Raw genomic sequence first — 21,279 nt, 5'->3', positions numbered from 1 at the left:
AACTGGCAAGTTACAGAAGAGGAAATCGCAAAGGAAACTGCAGTACGCAAACTAAGTACTCAGACCCAGTAGAAGCAGAAATAGGAAAATAAAGTGAGATATCATTTTATACATATAAGACTTGAAATTGGAAAGCTGAATAATACCAGGCATTGGTGAAATGTAGGCATCTTGGAATTTTTATGCCCTGCTGATGGGAGTATACACAGATGCAGATTTCCTGGAGAATACTCTAGTCCTAATCAGTCAAAATGAATATTTCATAGCTTACAAACAGCCATTCCACAACTGGATATATATTTTAAAGAAAGTGTCTCAGAGGTCCATATGGGAATATGGACAAGAACATACACTGAATTATTATTTATAAGTACCAGGGAATTGGAAGTAAAGTGTAGATGCATAGGATACATACTATAGGGTACTGTGAAGTAGTTAATAAACTAAATACACATATAACAACATGGGTGGGTCCCCTAAAACACATAATGCTGAGTGTAAAAAAAAAAAAAAGAGCAGGGTGAGATATAACGTACTGTTTATGTAAATTGAAATATATACATACTTATAAGAATATGCAAAGAATATGTATAAACAGACACACACACATTAAATATATTAGAATACTTGTCTCTGGTTGGAAATGGAGAGAAAGGAGTGAATGGGTCATGGAGCTAAAAGGGAATACATACATAAGTAAAACAGGAGAGGGACCTTGCATGGACCACTGAGGACAACAGCTCAATAGTGACCCTATCAGAATGATTAACTCAAATTTCTATATCTAATTTAACAAATAAATAAAACATCTTTAGCCCCTTACCATCAGAGTGCATCACACCATCTTGATTTTCTTCATTTACAGGGCTTCTGAAAGCAGGAAAGAAGAGAAAATAAAAATGGAGCAAATAGATGCTCATCTTACAATGAAAAAGAATAAAAGCATCATTTTAAAATTATTCTTTTTTCTTTAATCTCTGCTCCAATTTATAACTTCAGAAGTTGTTAGAATGGGCCTTAGGCTCATATTGATGCTGCTACTGAGGCAAAAACATGGATAATCAGGGTCCTTGAGGATAGTTCTGTCTATTCATAGCAGACACATAACAGTACCTCATTGCTTCAGGGTAGTAATATGTTTTCTGTTAAAATGGCAGTATATCAATGCTTCAATTCCAGGATTCTGAAGGCATTTGATTGGTCTTATGATCTGGATACCAAAGAGAATTAGTTCTAAACCTTGATTCCTACTTTCCAGATGTTCTCCACCTGGATTTTTTCCCGCCATTTGTGGCTTAGACTCCAAACCACTTTCCAAACCACTTTACTCCAGCTGCTCTTAACAGTTATCAATACCTGGGCCCCACAAATCTGTAATGATTGATGCAACATCTATATTTTCTATTTTTCTCCTCAAGTTGATTAACATAGCTGGGAAAAATTGCTATTTCACTGATTTTGGATGTCACAGATGACATTTAATCTCAGCTTTAACCTCAACACTATTCCATAATCTCATATACCTTTTCCTAGTGAACCTTCTCTCCCATCATCCTTCTCAATGGCTATTTAAAACCTTTACCACTTTCTTCAAACCTCCTGTCCCTCTCCTCTCTCCTATAATAAGATGGCCTTGTTTCTTATTTCACTGATAAAATAACAATTATTGGATGTGAACTCTCCTCTCATAATAAAAATATTCATTTAACCCAAACTTATCCTTACCTTATATCAAAGTTCCTTCCACCTGTATTCTGAATTCTGTCTAAATTATCAATGTTTTATTCCCCTTCTCTTCTTCTTTTGTTTGTCAGCATATTATATATATTATATATATATTATATATATTATATATATATTACTCCTCTTCTTTAACTCCCCATTCCTAAATATCTCACATTTTTTTTCTCTCCTAGCACAACTACTCTCATTCATAAAAGCCAAACTCTTCTCTTTACCTTTCTAAATCCTCCCCATCACCACAGATAGTCCTCCTTTTCCCAGCCAAAGTGGAGAAGGCTGTCTGTGCTCACAGACTTGACTTCTTTTCCTTTCACTCAATTCTTCTTAACTATACTCTGGCTTCTATAGCCAGTCCTTTGCTGAAACTACTCTTAAAGGACTTACCAAATACACTAGACACCTCTTAGCTTCCATATTACGTGACTATTTTGTGGCCCTTAACATTATTGGACATTTAGCTTTCCTAGAGTCTCCTTTGTTTCTGTAAGAAATCTCTCCTGGCTCATTTCTGACCACCATCCCACAATTTTCTTGGTGGGCTTATTTCCCTTTGACTGCTCTTTTAAGTGATGATGTTCCTTTGTGTTCTGGTCTTGGCTTGCCTTCTTTTTTCCAATCTATATCTGTCCCCGAATGGTCTCATATATGCCCACAGCTTCAGTTTTCCTCTTAGTATTGGTGATTTCCATTGACATCTCCAGTGCAGGCCTCTCTTCTGAGTTTCAGATTCATATATACACATCTTTACTTGAATGTCCCACAACCAGTTCTATATTAATATCACAGAAACTGAGGCTTCCTTCTTTTATCAAAGAATAAACACGTTTTTCCAATTAAGTTTCTTATCTTAGTGAATGATACCACAGTTCCATATCCACCTAAGCCTCAAAGTCATCCTTGCTTCTCACTCTTCTTCAGTTCCACATTAAATTAATCATGCTATCAGTTCCATATATTTAATGTCTCCTATAATTCACTTCCTCCCTCTATCACTCTCCTCTTTCCTGATAGATACAAGGACAGAATTATAGTATCACTAACATAGACCCTTGCAGTAGCCATCTGCCCCATCTTCTAGTGATGAGCATTGTTCTCCTTCTTCTCCACCCTTACAATCCCTTCTCCATATTGCTGTTAAAAATGATCTCTCTTATGCAAAATGTGATTATATCACTCTCATGTTCATTACTCAAGCCACTTAAAGAATTAGGAAAGACTGTTACTTAAACCCAAGAGATATTGGTTGCAAAATTAACCCTATTTGAAGAATGTAGGCTGGAAGTGCCTTATTATTCCTTAGACTAAAAAAACAAAAACAAAAACAAAAAAAAAAACAAAAAACCAAAAGCCAAACAATAAACAAAAAAAACCCTCAGTGGGTACACTTGTGGCTCAGGAAGAACTGTCATAGACATACATATTTCAGTCTCCATCTGGAATGGTAAGCATATGCGGTCATCAATTGTTGACCCAATAAGCTTATTTCTAAACAAATTTGAAATGTTAAAATTTAACTTATATATGCTTTAGCTTTTAATTTAGGTAAGTGTAAAAGCTCAATTAATCAACTCATTAACTTGGTGAGAAAAAGACACTTATATTCCTTAGTAAATCTTTTTAATCCTTGAGAGATTCAGAGTTAAATACAGAAATGATGAAAGAAGTCAAACCCATGGTACAAAAATTTGGGAAAAAAGTTTTACCATCATTGGGAGAGTATACTTATGTTCAATATCTTAAGTATTTATAATATTTAAGAGATGTGTTACATTAGCAAATATTCAGTTAGATATGTCAAACTAATTCAAAATTTGTTAGACTTTTTGGTTTAGTTGAAAAGTATGTATTCTCTGTGTTAATGTTGAGACTCAAAGGCTGTTCACATCAAAAAAGGAGATTCAACCTAACATTACAGACTTCTGATAAAAGAATATACCATCACCTAGGAAGTAGTCTTACCAAAACAATTAGAACTAAATTTGGTTAAGTCACCTCTACCTCCAACTGCCAATTTACAGGAAATACAGAGAAAGAGGAACACACAGCTGCACTATAGGGAAGCACTCAGCAAAGTCCAGGCTGTGGTTAACTATAAGGCCCACAAACAACTTGATTTCTTCCACAAATAAATTGCAATAAACAAATAAATAAATAAAGTGAGAGGGTAGAGTTATAGCTTGATAGAGAATTGCAGATGTTTAAGCCAATGAAAATGTATAGACCTTATATGGATTCTTATTCAAACAAACTTAAAAAAAAGAGGCAATTGAAAATTTGAACATTGACAATAGAATATTTGACTTGAGTTTTATATTAATATATAGAGTCTAATTTTTAGGAATACCTACTAAAACATTTATTAATAGAATTATGTGGTATTATTATGAATATGAAAGAGGGATGTGTGTGGGGGTATTGATGAAACAAGACTGGTGATAAGTTTATAATTGTTGAAGTTTGTGCAGAGGACATGGAGGTTCATTACACTATTCTTTCTGACTTTAATAAAATTTTTCAAAATAAATGTGCTTCTTAAGAGGTATAAGAAGAATCTCATTGAAAATACAATTGGAATATTTAAGAGAACTGGACATGCTTTGATAGATTTACGACTCATTTAAGTTTTGGGGAAGATTTTGCTTAGCACAGTTACTGTTCAGTCACCTTTTTGAAATGCTTAAAAAATTCAGCATGTAGATTTACAGAGGCAATGTAAAACATGGAAGGGGTAATTAAAACTAAATTTTTAAATGTAACTATCCATTTAAAAGAATTTAACCTGAATATTGTTCCATTATTAATCAAAGATCCCACTGACAATAATTATTCTTATTTCAATAAAAATTAATAGATGTATAAGTAAGATAGCAAGTTACGTGAATTTACGTACTTAAAATAAATTAGGCCTCTGCATTACTAACTTAAATAAATTACATACTAATTAAAAACACAAAACCTTAGATGTCAAATAAACTGACATCCTACAGAACAAAATGCACAGCCTGTTTCATGGTATGCAAGGTTCTTATGACCAGTCCTATTCATTTTTTTTTTTTAAAGATTTTATTTATTTATTTGTCAGAGAGAGAGAGGGAGGGAGGGAGGAAGAGAGCATAAGCAAGAAAAGGGAGAAGCAGGCTCCTCACTGAGCAAGGAGCCCGATGCGGGACTCAACCCCAGGACTCTGACCTGAGCCGAAGGCAGATACTTAACCAACCAAGCCACCCAGGCGCCCCTCAGTCCTGTTCTTTTACAGTTTTATTTTTTGTATATCCTCCACCTGGTACCCCAACCTCCCACCCCCCACCACTTCAAACCCCTCAGATTGTTTTTCAGAGTCCATAGTCTCTCATGGTTCACCTCCCCTTCCAATTTCCCTCAACTCCCTTCTCCTCTCCATCTCCCCATGTCCTCCATGCTATTTCTTATGTTCCACAAATAAGTGAAACCATATGATAATTGACTCTCTCTGCTTGACTGATTTCATCAGCATAATCTCTTCCAGTCCCTTCCATGTTGCTACAACAGTTGGGTATTCATCCTTTCTGATGGAGGCATAAAACTCCATAGTGTATATGGACCACATCTTCCTTATCCATTCCTATATCCTCTTATATAATTTTTTGGTATCATCTTTTTTTCACATATTAATATTGACTCACTCCCTGAACACTCTGTTTCTTCTTCCTCCATGCCTAGCCCACTGTGTTTTCCTTCCCTAGAATCATCTTTCTCCTGATCACATCCCGTTTGTGACCCTTCTTAATCTTTAAGCCTCTCCTGAAACACTCCGTTCTCTGTGAAGTCATCTCCAATGCCCCAGGCCCACGCAGTTGCTGCTTCTATGTGTCATAGTTTGCTCCATTATAGTGATTATTCTGTATCACTGTAATTACAGAGTAATTGCTCGCAGGGCTCCTTTCCTACTACGAGACTATGAGAAAGAGACTGTCACTTTGTTAGTTAATTTGTTATTATGACTGTCATTTTAAGAAAGCTATTAGGATAATTCCAGTCATGTATAGGGCTTTGATTTTTTTTTTTTGATGAATTAATTATGTCCCAGCATAAGAAACTAAATTAACGTTTGTTGCTGAAGTGACTTGTTTATGGTCATTTTTGAAAAGAATGTTAGTCAAAAAGACTACCAGACTTGTAGTTTACTTCCTAAAACACTTTTTTTTAAAAAAAGATTTTATTTATTTATTTGACAGAGAGAGATCACAAGTAGGCAGAGAGGCAGACAGAGAGAGAGAGAGAGAGAGAGAGAGAAGCAGGCTCCCCGCTGAGCGAAGAGCCTGATGCAGGGCTTGATCTCAGGAACCTGAGATCATGACTTGAGCTGAAGGCAGAGGCTTAACCCACTGAGCCGTCCAGGCGCCCCTACTTCCTAAAACACTTGAAAGAATAAAAAATAATTGCAGAATGGAGAGTATCTGCATAGTACATACATACATATGTGGTTGCATGTTTATAAAAAAACATGTTTGTAGATAATGTTCGCATGCATACATTGATTCATGGACACAACATGAGAGCATATAAATCTTAGTTTACTTTTAAAACTCCGAATTCACCATATATAACATGAAAACATTCAATAAATATGAGGTGGTGTAGGAATGATAGTGAAGAATAACAGGGAAAACATGAGGAAGAGAAATAGGTGAGCGTCATAATAAACTGAGATTAAATTGTCAGCAGTTATTAAACAAAAACAAAAACGTGTTGTAGGCATTGAGAAAAAGATATAGGCAAGCTATGAAACCAATCACGCTTCACACAGACCTAAGCAGAGGGAGCAGGTCAAGGAGAAGAAAAAGAAGCTTATCAGTTGTGAGAACAGGGTGCCTGCTTAGGAGGACTTTTCACCAGTTCTTTGTTTTTACACGGTGGTGTGCAGAATTACATAGGGAAGGCGAACTCAACTCAATATTACGACTGCCATTTTTAGAAAGCTATTAGAGCTCTGTTTCCTGACTTTTTAGGATGTAAAGCTGTTGACCTTTATATCTTCTTTGTTATTTATAACTTTAACTGTTGGGGTTGTATTTTGTTTTTGTTTTATAAAGAAGAAGGGTGGGGATGCCTGGGTGGCTCAGTTAATTAAGCAGCTGCCTTTGGCTCAGGTCATGATTCCAGCATCCTGGAATCGAGTCCCACATCAGGCTCCTTGCTTGTCAGGGAGCCTGTTTCTCCCTCTGCCTCTGCTGCCATTTGGCCTGCCTGTGCTCGCTCTCTCTCTCTCTCTGGCAAGTAAATAAGTAAAATCTTTAAAAAAAAATTAAAAAAAAAATTAAAGTAGAAGGGCAGATCTAAGCGTCCCATGAAACTTGGTTCTATACCTGCTGTTGCTGAGAATAGAATCTTATGACTTTTCTGTGAACTTTTCTCGGGAACATGTCTTCCTGTATTGAATGCAGGAGGACCTATAAAACTCGTTTCAGCCAATGTTTTTCCAAATGGAGTTAAATAAGGCCACTCAGGAGTGCGCATCAGATAGGGCAGGTCTCAAATTCCAGACAACGTTAAGCACTTCTAATGAATAAGAACATTATAATGGTTAATTCTTACTTTTCCTCTAATTTGAGATCCCCCCAGAATCTGAAGCTGACTATGAATGACCTCATGGTAAGACCTGTTCCACTTTTCCCTTTTCCAACCTTAGTCATTTCCCAGTATTTATTATTTCTTATTACTTCACTTTTCCTGTCTTGTTACTATTAATAACCATGGAGTTTGTTTCGTACACCAAAATATTCAACCATTGGTTCTGTTTTCCTTTGAAAAATCAGTTATATGGATAAAATTATAATTAATTTTTAAAGGTGGTGCCAAGAAACGTGTTACACAGAGAAGGATGTTGATCTCAACACTAATAGTGATAAACTCTTCTCTTCGACGCGTTTCAGTTTCTCTTCCGATGTCTGATGTCTTGAGTAACACAGCAGAAAACGTTAACTAGTGACTTCTGACCACTAGGTGGGGAACCAGTACAATTTAAAATAAAAGAACTCTGGCCTCAGCCACTTTACTTTAAGACGGTTATTATTTCTAATTCTCCTCGGCCTCCAACCTTTTACCTTCTTAAGGCATCTTGATCTGAATGATGTCATTACATCTGACTACTGGGGAGGCCACCCTATCTCCTGAAATTCCTTGCCTGATACCAATTAAAAATTCACTTTCTTGCCACAAACAATACAGACTCTACACCCTCAGGAAGACTGTAAACCTGTCAGTTATTTATTCCTTTGGGAAGCCAGTCCTGCACCTGAACACGACTTCCCACTCACTCTAGTCCTTGTTGCAGGAATTATCCCCCCCCACCATTATAATTTTCCCTTCTTCACTGGGTTTCTCTCCCCGGCGTACAAACAGTGTTATTTCTCCCATCTTTAAAAAAAAACAAAATCTCTATTCCATTTTTCCCCCAGTTACTGCCCCCACTTCTCGGAAGAGTTGTCTATAATCACTTTTTCCCGTTCTTCTCATTTCCTGCTCCTCTAACGTTGTTTCAGTCAGACTTACTTCCCAAGCCCAGGAATTCTCACCCCCATGACCTCCACATGACCACCCTCGTGACCTCTTTTATTTGGCCTTCAATAGCATCGGACACAGTTATCACTACCTTTTCCTGGGGAATACGATCTTTCCTTGGCTTCCAGGACACCACGCTCTTATTTTCTTCCTATTTTATTGCTTGTTCCTTTTTACTCTTCTTTGTTCATTTTTCTTCTCCCAGGCCTCGTAGAGTTGGAGTACCCCAGGGCTTGGTTCTTCTTTCTAGTTATACTCACTTCCTTGGTGATTGTAATAGTTTCGTGATTCTAAGTGGAGAATAGAGGCCTCTGACTCCCAAATTCATATGTTAAAACCAGAACTCTCTCCCAGACTCTTCACTCCTGATACCCAATTGCTGCCTTAATATCCCCACTTAGATGTTTAAGAGACATCTCAGGCTTAACATAGCCATGTCTTCCTGATCTTCTCTAGCCCCAAATTTGCTCACCGTCATGCTCTCCCATTTCAGTTGAAGGAAACATCATCCTTATGTTATAGTCGCTCAAGTCAGAAGCCCTGGAGCCATCTTTGATCTCTGTTTCTCTTCATACCTCAAATCCAAATTCTGTTGTCCCTACCTTCAAAGTATATTCAGAGTCTGGATGCTTCTCTTCACCTCCACTGCCACCATCTTGGTTAGAGCCACCTGTATACCATGCTTGCATTTCTGCGTTATCTCCCTGACTAGTTTCCCTGTTTCAATATTTGCCTACTGTCTCTTTTATGTAGCTGTTAAGGTGATCTCGATAAAACATAAGTCATAACATCACTGCTGTGCTCAACCTTTTTTTAGTGGCTACCATTTCACTGAGGAGTCACCGTCTCGACTATGACTGAGGAGTCACCGTCTCGACTATGACCGGCAAGACCCTGTGTGAGCTGAATGTTTTCCTGCTATTCCTTCCCTTGCTCACTCTACTCCGGTAGCTGTTACCCCATTCCTAGTCCTTGAACCTTCTAGGCATTTGTTCTGTCTGTTCTCTCTGCCCCTAATGGTCTTGCTTAAAACATCTGCAACCTTAACTCCCTCACTTCCGTGTGTCTTCTTAAGTACAACTGCCTATAAGGGTGTTGCCCTCCCCTTTCTTAAAGCTGCAACACCCTGTCCCCAACCCCACCCTCCTACTACATCACCTAACTCTGCCCTCTTTTCTCCTACTTCGTATTTCCCACCACACTCTCTTCCTTACCTGTTTATTATTTTTATTCATTGGGTCTCTTGCTCCCTGTTTTAGGTGGGCAAGGATCTTTATTTTGTTCACTGATATTTCCTGAACGACTATTACAACAACACAAAACACAATTCTTGAGTGAATGTAAAAAAAAAAAAAAAAAAAAAAAAACAAAAAACCTAGTAGAGCTCGATCTGAGAGTAGCCTCTGACCAGAGAGGGGAGGAAAGGCATTTGCAAGTTGGCAGAGGGAGCATGTGGAAAACACTCGTGCATGTGTTTTGAAGGGTGACGGCATGAGGATAAACACAGGAACACCCATATCTCACAATTGTGCTTAAAGTTTATTCCATAAATTTCCCTCTCACATGAAATATAAACTTTTGAGCCTGAATAACGAGTCATTTTGCTCTCGTTTCTATTTTGTGTCTTACATGGCTTCCCCTACTAGGGATAAAGTTTCTAATCTAGCTATTTCTTCATTTTGGAATTTACTTGAGCTTTCTGATGGGAGACTGAAAGTCTTTCACTATACACCACATTTTTACTTAAAAAAAAATTGTAGATGTCCCTTAGCTTTCATTTCCTCTTTTCTTTCCATCAGACAATTGACTTTCAGATTCTGTAATTATCGTCTATGCAATATAAAATTCAAGAAGACTCTTGTATCCTTTTATGTTCTTCTGAGAGTTTATGCATTTTGTAGAGTCAGGAACTCTTAGGGGAATCTGAATTTCTAATTATGAGTCCTTAATAAGATGGAAATAGGGATGGGGTAAAGTGTATTACAGTTGGTGGATTTTGCCACTTTCTGATGAAAATAATGTTACAAGTAAGAGTTTGGGCCTAGCTGGTTGAAAGACCCTTTTCAACTTTGCAACAATTCACTGAAAAGCTGAGAAATTCACCAGCATCCTTATGAATGTGTATTACAGGTTATACATCTGTTCTTGAAATTCTTTCCTCCATCTAAAATTTTTTTATTTCCCACCATATTGTAATGGATTTTGGGGAGTAGGCTTGCAGAAAAGGGATAATACAGTAGGCCAAAGGTGCTAATTTTAGAAGACTCTGACACTAAGATTGCCCTTGGTTTACATCTGAGAACTCCACTTCTAAAAAATTCCCTACACTGATTTAAAGTTGACTAATTGATATGAATGCCTTGCTGTGCCCTAGACTGTATAAACCATACAACTTGTGGTGAAAACCTGCTTTCCTTCTAGAAGTCTGGTTTTTTGGTAGTGGTTACCCTGAAGATGCTTATGTGACCAACTCTCAATAAAAACTTGAACAAGCCCCCCTACAGGGCTTCCCTGGGAAGCAACATTACACATTTCCAGAGCCAGAGAAAGGAACATTCTCAGTGTGTCCCTTCTAGGCATAGAAGGACAGTGTCACTGTGATAAATCTTAGCCATGGTAACTAAACACTGGGTCCTGTGCGTCCTTTAAATGAATCTGCAAACATATGGTGGTCTTGGGGACTTCTCATATAGCAAGAATAGTGCCAAAAACTCCTCCTCTCTACAGTTTCTTCAATCAAACAATGATCAGTCTTTATGTCTTATAAATTTTCAGGGATTCATGCTCAGAGTATTTATTAAAATCTCTCACTAGAATCATATAAGACAGAAGGCAGTAGCTTGGATAGGGTCACATAATAAAATTCAAAAGTACTAAGACCATGATCTGGTGGGTTAAATTTATCAGACTAGGAAAAAATTAGGGAAAAGAAACAAAATCTAATACATGTGAAAGCAAAACAGTTTATAGAAGTCAAGTGTATATAAGAACACATGTTACTTTATTATTTTAACTAAGCAAATATTTATTTAGCACTTACCTGTTAGTAAGCAGATGGCCTAAGCTCTTATTTAGTAGCAAGATATCATGGGGTATTAGAGTCTTTCAATTAGAATTCATAAAATCAAATGTCCGGAAGGGCACACAGTTAACATAAAGGTGGGATGCAGGCCACAAACAAGGTAATAGTCCCAAAGCTGCTCTAACATTTTCCAGTTTACTGCCTTTATACCTCAAATAAACACAGAAAATGAAACACAGTGGTGACTACCCATGACACATGTATTTTCGACGCTTGCTCTAAACTGCAATCATGATCAATAAAATAAAGCTGTCAACCAGGTTTTGATATTAATAGATTCTACTATATAGGTTATGGATATGAAGTACTTTCAATGTAAAGATATTGTTATTAACAGATTCTCTTATATTGATTTTGGATATGAAGTACTTAAATATAAAGAACATCAGTCTGTTAGGGGATTGAAGTAGAGGAAAAATAAACTGCAGCTAAATATTTTGGGATATTGCTTATATCCACAAATAGGATACCCTATTTGTGGTAAAGAAGAATCATGCAAAGCAATTTTCTAAAAGAAGAAAGGGAAGACCTAGTCTAACTTGCCATAAGGATCTATACTTGCCATTAGCCAATGTCTTTTTAAAATGACATTTATTCTTTTCCAATCTTCTGTCTGCTTTTTCCTAAACCAGCTGTTCTGGTAAATCATGGATAAAGAGCCCATGCATAACAACCCAAATAGTTTTGACATTTCTAAAAAGCACCATATAAGAAAAACAAGAGTGGGCTTGAATAAAAGTTTCCTAGTTTTTTAACACACAGCCAAAAGTCTGAAGATTGAGACAAAACCTGCATTTTTTACTCAAGGAGGTTATTTAGCAGAGTAGTTAAAAGCACACATTTGCTTTGGACATAGACTGACATTGCCCCAAATTTCAACTCTACATTCTTGTATAATTGTGGGGAAGTCACTGTAAATTCCCATCTCTTCATCTGTGAAGTGATGAAAACATTTTTTACTTATATATGTAAAGTTCCAGCCTGTCATAAGTAGTCAGTAAAATATGGTGGTGGTGATGATGGTGGTCGTGGTAATAATGATGGTGGTGCTGTTGATGATGATAATGGTGGTGGTGGTGGTGATGGTGGTGATGATGATTTTGATGGGGATGGTGGTGATGGCAGTGAGGATGGTGGTGGTGATGATGATTATGATAATGGTAGTGATGGGGGTGAAGTTAGTGGCAGTGATGTTGATGACAGATGATGATAATGGTGGTGATGGTTGTGATGATTGTGTTGGTGTTGGTGACGATGATGACAATAGTAGTGGTGATGACAATGATGGTAGTGGTGGTGATGATGGTGGTGGTGATGATTATGATAATGGTAGTGGTGGTGGTGGCAGTGATGGTAATGGTGGAAGAGATGATTGCAGTGCTAACCTTAAGAATTCTTCAAGATTTTAAACAGGCAGTGGAAATTTTCTTCAAATGAACTTCCAGGGCAAAAACCATTGTAAAAACAGTTAAACAATAGTTGCTCAAGGATATGGGGGTTTAAGAGCAGCCTGTCCAGACATTCCTTCTCCTTCCATCTGCCCACATTTGTGGCCCCAGCAGTTTATCATGAAACTCCAGCATTCAGCCAAGCAAAGTGTGAAAATCTATGGGAAGAGATTGACAAACAAATGGCAAGATAATCTTTGCTTACTTTAGATCTAAGGGAGGTTTAATGTTTCTGGGAGGTAGACTTGGGACTGGCGGTTGTGTTGGGTGAGACGTTGGCAAAGGTGGTTGGCTGACTGGATGGGGTGGTGGCGGTGGTGGTAGGGAAGCAGTGGAGTAAGACGTCTGGCCTTTGCTGGTACCTAAGAAGCAGAGCAAAAAAATACCATGAATTAAGATAAATCTTTAAAACACAAAAGCTGGCTATTCCAAATATGTAGAAATGAAGATCTTAAATATAAAAATGTAAGAGTTTCATCCTAAGTTAAATTAATGTTTTAAAGAGTCTAATATTCTAAGTATCATAGAACATGACATTTAAAATGTTTTATTTTTTTCAGATTTATTGAGGGATAATTGACAAACAAAATTATAAAATAAGTATATAACACAATGATTTGATATAATATATTATATATATATAGAGAGAGAGAGAGAGAGGGAGAGAGAGAAAGAAAGGTTTTCCCTCCACTGAGTTAATCAACTCATACCCATCCATCACACATATTTATCTTTTTGAGGGCCAGAGGGTTCTAGTTCTAGTCGCTCAACAAATTTCAGCTATACAATACAGTATTTTTTTTTAAGAATTTATTTATTTATTTGACAGGAAGAGACACAGCAAGAGAGGGAACACAAGCAGGGAGAGTGAGAGAGGGAGAAGCAGGCCTCCCGCTGAGCAGGGAGCCCAACACAGCTTGATCCCAGGAGGCTGGGATCATGACCTGAGCTGAAGGCAGATGATTAATAACTGAGTCACCCAGGTGCCCCTTTACAATACAGTATTAACTATAGTCACCATGTTTTACTTTAGATCTTCAGATCTTATACATCTTATAACTGAAAGTTTAAACCCTTTTATCAACCTCTTCTTATTTTCTTCACCCTAGTCTCTGACAACCATCTTTCTACTCTTTGTTTCTATAAGTTGGACTTTTTTTTATTATTATTATACACATCGTTGAATCATGCTTTTTTTTTTTTCCTTTGTCTAGCTTTCTGGTTTTTTCCCACTGGCATAATGCCCTCAGATGCATCCATATTGTCAAAAATGACATGACTTCCTTCTTTTGTAAGGCTGAATAATGTTCCATTTTATATATATCTACTACATTTTCTTTATCCATCTGTTGATGGACCCTTAGGTCATATCCATTCCTTGGCTATTACGAATTATATGGTTATAAATATGTGAGTAGTGATATCCCTTTGAATAATTATTTTGTTGCTTTTTGATATCTATACAGAAGTGGGATTGCTGGATCAGATGGTAATATGGTAATAATAAACTGAAAGTTTATTGAGGAAAGTCTATACTGTTTTCGATAGTGGCTGTGCCAGTTTCCATTCCCAACAGTGTATACAGTGTTTCCTTTTCTCCACTTTCGGGCATTTGCTATCTCTTGTCTTTTGATAATGGACACTCTAACATGTGTGAGGTGATATCTCATTGTGCTTTTGATTTGCATTTCCATTATGATTAGAAATGTTGATACATATTCCCTTTTTTGAGGTAGATAATATCTTTAATTCCCACTATTAAAAGGAATTTCTCTTCTCTTGTTAAGAAAAACCCTAACAATGGTTAAATCTAAGTGTAGAGTATATGGGTGAAAAATTGCTTAGTAAAAAAAAAAAAAAGAATTTCTTTTTCTTTTTCTAAGCTTTTGTAAACCATAGTTTTAATATTCTGGATTTTGTGAAGAAGTCTACATCAACTTTAATAATACATTCTTTATGATTTTAAAAATGTAGACGATGTTTCATTGGACTCATTATTTTAGACCAATGAGGTGTCTGCTCTCATAGGTAATACATTCTTACTTGTTTTCAATGATTTCCTTGAATCATTAATGAGAAGATTTTGTTTCAGGTATGGTTTCTAAACATTGAAATGTATTAAACAACCTCACAAATAAATCATATATATAGCAGAGATTATAATACAAAGATAAGCAAAACTAAATACACATCACCCATAATCCCATAATCCCATCACCCAGCAATAGCTACGGAATTACATGTACTTTAAAAAAAAATTTTTTTTAAAGATTTTTATTTATTTATTTGGCAGAGAGAGAGATCACAAGTAGGCAGAGAGAGAGAGGTGGGGGGGGGGGAGCAGGCTCTCTGCTCGGGAGAGCCCAATGCAGGGCTGGATCCCAGGATTCTGGGATCATGACCTGAGCCGAAGGCAGAGGCTTTAACCTACTGAGCCACCCAGGCACCCCTGAATTACATGTACTTTAAAACATTTTAGTGCAAACATATACTTTTACAGCAGGAGAGTAAAATTTGCTATTTTGTTATTAGTATTTTTATTTTTCTCAATATCATAAATATCATTTTGTGTTAATCTAATTACAATATAATTTTTAGTAATGAGACAGTTTTTTTAGGCAACTCCACCATGATTTAAAAAAAAAAAACACTACGGCTCTAATATTGGATATTTGTATTAATTCCTTGCTGTAATAAGAAATGTCTTAGTTTTGCACATATTTAAAGTTTTTCTTAGAATGAATTCACTTAGAATTAAGTGAAAATGCTGGGTCAAACAACATTTTTTAGGGCTTTTGATACAAAATATCAAATTGTCTTACATAGAGACATCAACTGACAGCTCCATCAGTTAGTGTATGAGAATGATTTTCACATATTTTTGCTAACATCAGCATTATTATGCTTTGAATTTTTCACAATATTATGGAAAAATTCTACCTTTTAAGTTCATTTTTATCAAAATATCAATATCAAATACCAAAAAGTTCCAACATTTTAGATGTTTCTTTTGCATTTACCTTTATATACATACACACACATGTAATTATAGCTACTGCTTCAAAATTATTGATTTTATATTTGGTAGATATAGATTTTTGCCCTCTTCCCCTTCCTTTTCCAATGTAGCAAAAGCATAACCTTTTTTTTGGACTAAATCCATGTTCATTGTTTTCACTATCATGACTTGGTAAATATTATTTTTTGTTGAATCAAGCAGTGTACTATGATTATATTTCCTTTCTCATTCAACTTATTGCTTTCCTGGAGTTAATAATTGCCTTATTTTGTCATTTGCAAAGATTTTTCATTGGAACTCTCACTTCCACAATTTCCAATAGTGCTGTAAAATGTAAAATGTAAAATGAGCATTTTCTACAACACCAAACCTGTCAGATAATGAATTGGTTCCAGTATACCATCTCAGTTCATGTGCTTTCATGTGACCTCGTTGCTTATGAGGTCTGCCACGCATCTGACATTCTGAGGCTTCTTACTGCCAGCATCAGGTCTCTGATATATTGAGAGAATGCACTGTGATAAAGAGTCCAAGATCTGGGACCAAAATGCCTGAGTTTAAATCCTGGCTCCACCACCTATCTGCTGGGTGACTTGGATATGTCTCTTCTGGTTTCATTTGGAAAATCAAGATCATAATGGCGCTCCCTCATAGGATTGCGGTGAGGACTTTAGACTTAACACATGTAAAACATTTAGGACAGTACCAGGGATGGAGTAAGTTAAACATTTTATTTTTTAATTCAATAAATACTTATTGAATGCTTACTTTATGTGTCCTGTTCTAGACACTAGGATAAAATAGAGAAAAAACAGACACAGATTTCTGTTCTTATGGACTTGGAGAGATAGATTAAAAATCAAAAACATGTAAGTAGGGGCACCTGGGTGGCTCAGTGGATTGAGCTTCTGCCTTCGGCTCAGGTTGTGATCCCAGGTCCTGGGATCGAGCCCTGCCTCTGGCTCTCTGCTGAGCAGGGAGTTTGCTCCTCGTCCCCCTCTCTGCTTGCCTCTCTGCCTACTTGTGATCTCTGTCTAGCAAATAAATAAATAAATAAAATCTTCAAAAACAAACAAAAAAAAAACCCCCAAAAGTAAGTAAAATACATATAAAATTGTAAGAAGTGCTATAAATGGTAGAAAGACTGTGTAATGGTATACTGTTGGCATCTTTTCCTTGCTCTCCATTCTGTGACCTCACTATGCTATATTGAACTTGGGCGTAATGGGAGTATTTAGCTCCTGGAAATAGACAAGAACTTCAAATCTCAGCTTTATTGTTTTGTTGATTGTTAGATTTAAGAAAGTGATGGAGAAAATGCTTATAATGCAGATTAGATTTAAAAGTGTGTTTTTCCTGTAACTATTACATGGTGAATGGCATAAAACATTCAGGAGATATTTTCTAGTATCTGAAAGCTATCACACAACTCAGCAAAATACTTACTCGCATCACTGGCAAATAAGTGATGTTCTGACAAATATCTTTGTTGTTTTACATTCATCTTGTTAACATAAATGAAAATAGTAATCAACACTCAGGTTGGAACTACACTCATTCCTTAACTGCAGCCACAGGTTGGCTATAGGTACAAGACATTGGCAAAAATAACAGTTGGCTCTGTGAAGTTTTCAATAAAGAGTATTGTTTGGCCTATTCTTCTTTATATATTATTCTGTGCATCTTTTATATCAATAAAATTTATTACACGTATGGATACACACATAACACACATACCCAGAGTTTGCCTTAGAGAACTATTTCAAAATTTACCAGCATGCCACTGTTTGTATCTAAAAAATTCATAGGTTCTTTTGGCTGTCTCACGAATAGAATGTCTCTGTATCTCCTGGCTTTGCTTTGATCCTTTCTGATTTTATACACCGAGCATTGGAATTATGTGTGCTGCCTAGTTTCCCTAAATAGGACGTTTGCTTTTTTTTGTCCTCCTAATTTGGGGGCAATTTTTTTTGAGAGTAAAAGGGGATTCACTCTTGAAAAAACATTTTGTCTTAATTTCACATGTTTCTGAGCACCACTGAGGTCCATTTTTTCATCTTCGTAACTATGTTTTGCTTTAATTGTATTATCTATTCAAATCCCTCACCTGTTTGCCTTTTCGTAGCGGCTAATAGAACGTCTTTATTAAGGGTATTCATCTTTTTGCCACTTACATGGACAAACTAAATGCAGTAATTGGGCTGCTTTGGCTTCTGCTTCTGGATGTTCACACCAAAAAACCCCTCCAACAATGAAAAGAAAAAAACAAAAAACAAAAAACAAAAAACAAAACAAAACAAAACAAAACAAAAACCATTCCATGCCTCAACCAATAGAACCCAAAATCTTCCGAAGATTTGAAGGAAATAGAGTACTTGAGTCTAAGTTATCTTAAAGAGCCGGTGGCAGGGTTTTAAATGATACATACAAAAGCTTCTTAATTCCTTCCAGATAGTTCTGCCTTTTTCCAAAGTTTTCATTTTGGTAATTATTAAAAATATTCTCTCTCTTAGGGATATAAGATAAAGAGACTCTTTTTTTTTTTTTAAAGATTTTATTTATTTATTTGACCGACAGAGATCACAAGTAGACAGAGAGGCAGGCAGAGAGAGAGAAAGGAAGGGAAGCAGGCTCCCTGCTGAGCAGAGATGTGGGGCTCAATCCCAGGACCCTGGGATCATGACCTGAGCCAAAGGCAGAGGCTTTAACCCACTGAGCCACTCATAGGAAACAAACTGAGAGTTGCTGGAGGGGAGGTGGGGGGAGAATAAGGTAACTGGGGGAGGGGCCTTAAGGAAGGCACGTGATGTGAGGAGCACTGGGTGTTATATAAGACGGAGGAATCACAGGCCTGTGCCTCTGAAACCAATAATACATTATATGTTAATTAATTAAATTTAAATTAAAAAAGGAAACCACCACCACCAACAACAAAAACATCACCCTCTTTCTTCCTGTTCTCTTCTTACTATTCCTGTCCTCTCACTAGCACAGAGTTTTAAAAATGTGCTCAGGCCCTGCACTGTTGACTTGCGAGGCCCCTGCCAGCTCAAGGCCAGAGGAATTGCTCAAGTCTCCTCTTTTGGCAGCTATTTTGGAGGCAGGGGTTCGGGGTAGGGAGAATTAGTTTTTCCACAAATCTGATACCTAAAATTTCCCACCTGCTTACATTTATGTTAGAATAGTCTTCCCATTTCATTTTTATCATCAGTAAGTTAAACTTTTTTTTTTAAAGATTTTTATTTATTTATTTATTTATTTGACAGACAGAAATCACAAGTAGGCAGAGAGGCAGGCAGAGAGAGAGAGAGAGAGAGGGAAACAGGCTCCCTGCTAAGCAGAGAGCCTGACGCGGGGCTCAATCCCAGGACCCTGGGATCACGACCCCAGCCAAAGGCAGCGGCTTTAACCCACTGAGCCACCAGGCGCCCCAGTTAAACTGTTTTGATATAGAGGACTTACTACTTTTTCTCTAACTCAGTTAATAAATTCTTTTATATATAGTTCCTATCACCAGAGTTATGTTTGGGAATGTCTTCCTTACTCTGAGAACACATCATCATCATCATCATTATTATTTAAAGTTTTTATTTATTTATTTGACACACACAGAGAGAGAAGGAGGAGTGGTGGGAAGAGGGAAAGGGAGAAGCAGACTTCCCACTGAGCAAAGAGACAGAAGTGGGGCTCCATCCCAGGACCCTGGGATCATGACCTGAGCTGAAGGCAGATTTTTAACTGACTGAGCCACTCAGGTGCCCCATTATTATTATTTTTAAAATATTTCATTTTCAGGTAATTTCTATACCTAATGTGTGGGAACACGCAACCCTGAAATCAAGAGATGCACACTCTGCTGATTGAGCCAGCCGGGCTCCCTAAGAACATATAGTTATTAACCTGACATTATTTTCTACTTCTTTTTGGACTCATTTTTAAAATTTTTTATTTATTTTATTTTATTATTATTTTTTAAGATTTTATTTATTTATTTGACAGACAGATCACAAATAAGCAGACAGGCAGGCAGAGAGAAGGGGAGGGAAGCAGGCTCCCTGCTGAGCAGAGAGCCTGAATGGGAGCTCGATCCCAGGACCCTGAGAACATGACCTGAGCAGAAGGCAGAGGCTTTAACCCATTGAGCCACCCAGGTGCCCCAGGACTCATTTTTATTTACATTTAACTCTTAGAAATGATGAATAATTTATTTTGTTGTGTGAGACCTGGATCTAGGTTCATGGTTTTTGTTGCTCTTGCTGTTGATTTTAGATGATTTATTTAGTGTCCCTACACCATTTATCTAATTTGCTGACTGGAAATGCCTCTGTTATCAAAGAACACACATTAAAAATCCTAGTCATTTGACAGATGAAAATGACATCCTATTTTAATTTATAAATAATACGGTCTGGTAGATTCCTAAATGGTTTGAAAGCTGTACTCACAGGGAATTAGCCACTGTGAGTGGAAATTAATAAACTATTGTCTAAACAAGAAAAATGTTTCTCATCTATCTGTGACTTATCTTTCCATGGAAAAGATTTTGACAAACCAGGGGCGTTACCATATGAAAGTCATCTAAGGCCTGGAGGTGAGAAATTACAGACATGTTTTGGGGAACAATAAACTAGAAGCACTAAAAACTGACTCACCCCAAAACCCATGTAGTACATTTTCATTTGTACCTGGGCGTATGAGACTTTCTGATGGGGGATCTGTGGCGGGCCCTCACTGTTCTGCTCCCCTGGTATCCATTCTCCTTTCTTTAGTTTCAATAACTTGAACTACCCAGAAAGGGGGGTGCTTGCTTTCCCACTGGACTTGGACTTCCAAGGAGCCCCCTGTGGCATTGCCAGTGTCTGTCTCACCACCACCAGGGACTGGTCTGCCTGAGGAAGTGACAGAGCTGGGGGAAAGCATGGCTGAAAGACAGGTTCTGTTCCTCATCATGCTTGGGGGAACATATACTAAGATCTTCCTATGTTACACTAGTATTTATCAGCGAAATATTTAGCTTTGCAAAATCTCCAGCAACTTTCAAATACTTCAAGGAATATATTTGTATGTACACAAAATCATTCTAGGAAAAGAATCTTAGTTTTCCAGCAGAAAAAAAACAAAACCCAGGAGACTTACCTTAATGTAATATGATTGGCTTTAAAATCTCAATCTGGACTCTAAAAAGTAGGCTAAAAGACAATAAAGTTGGAATTTTCAATCTAGTCTGCTGTGATGGAAAGAAGGGGGTGGATATTGAATTAAAATGAAGAAGAAACAGAAACACTAAATCTATAGGAAATTTCTGGGATTAATGATAACAATGTTAAGTAATCCTTTTTTTTTTTTTTCCTGCCAGGCATCATTCTAGGCACTTTACATATTTAATCTTCTTTAATCCTTACAACAACCCTCTGGGGTTTACATCCTTATCTAGTTTCCATTGGATA

General features: G+C 37.0%; 1 protein-coding gene across 3 annotated transcripts in view; it reads right to left on the bottom strand.

The window, feature by feature from the left end:
• Positions 1-21,279, bottom strand: part of FYB1 (FYN binding protein 1) — a 155,364-nt gene that overhangs the window by 36,065 nt on the left and 98,020 nt on the right. For all 3 annotated transcript variants that reach the window (XM_082723423.1, XM_082723422.1, XM_082723424.1), the window contains exons 3-4: positions 13,019-13,175; positions 824-870 (exon numbers count right to left, since the gene is read on the bottom strand). In XM_082723423.1, the coding sequence (XP_082579549.1) occupies positions 824-870; positions 13,019-13,175 (204 nt within the window). The remainder of the gene's footprint in view (positions 1-823; positions 871-13,018; positions 13,176-21,279) is intronic.

This window comes from Mustela nivalis (genome assembly GCF_964662115.1).
Source record: "Mustela nivalis genome assembly, chromosome: 3".
Lineage (NCBI taxonomy): Eukaryota > Metazoa > Chordata > Mammalia > Carnivora > Mustelidae > Mustela > Mustela nivalis.
This window is presented reverse-complemented; position numbering and strand designations above follow the sequence as displayed.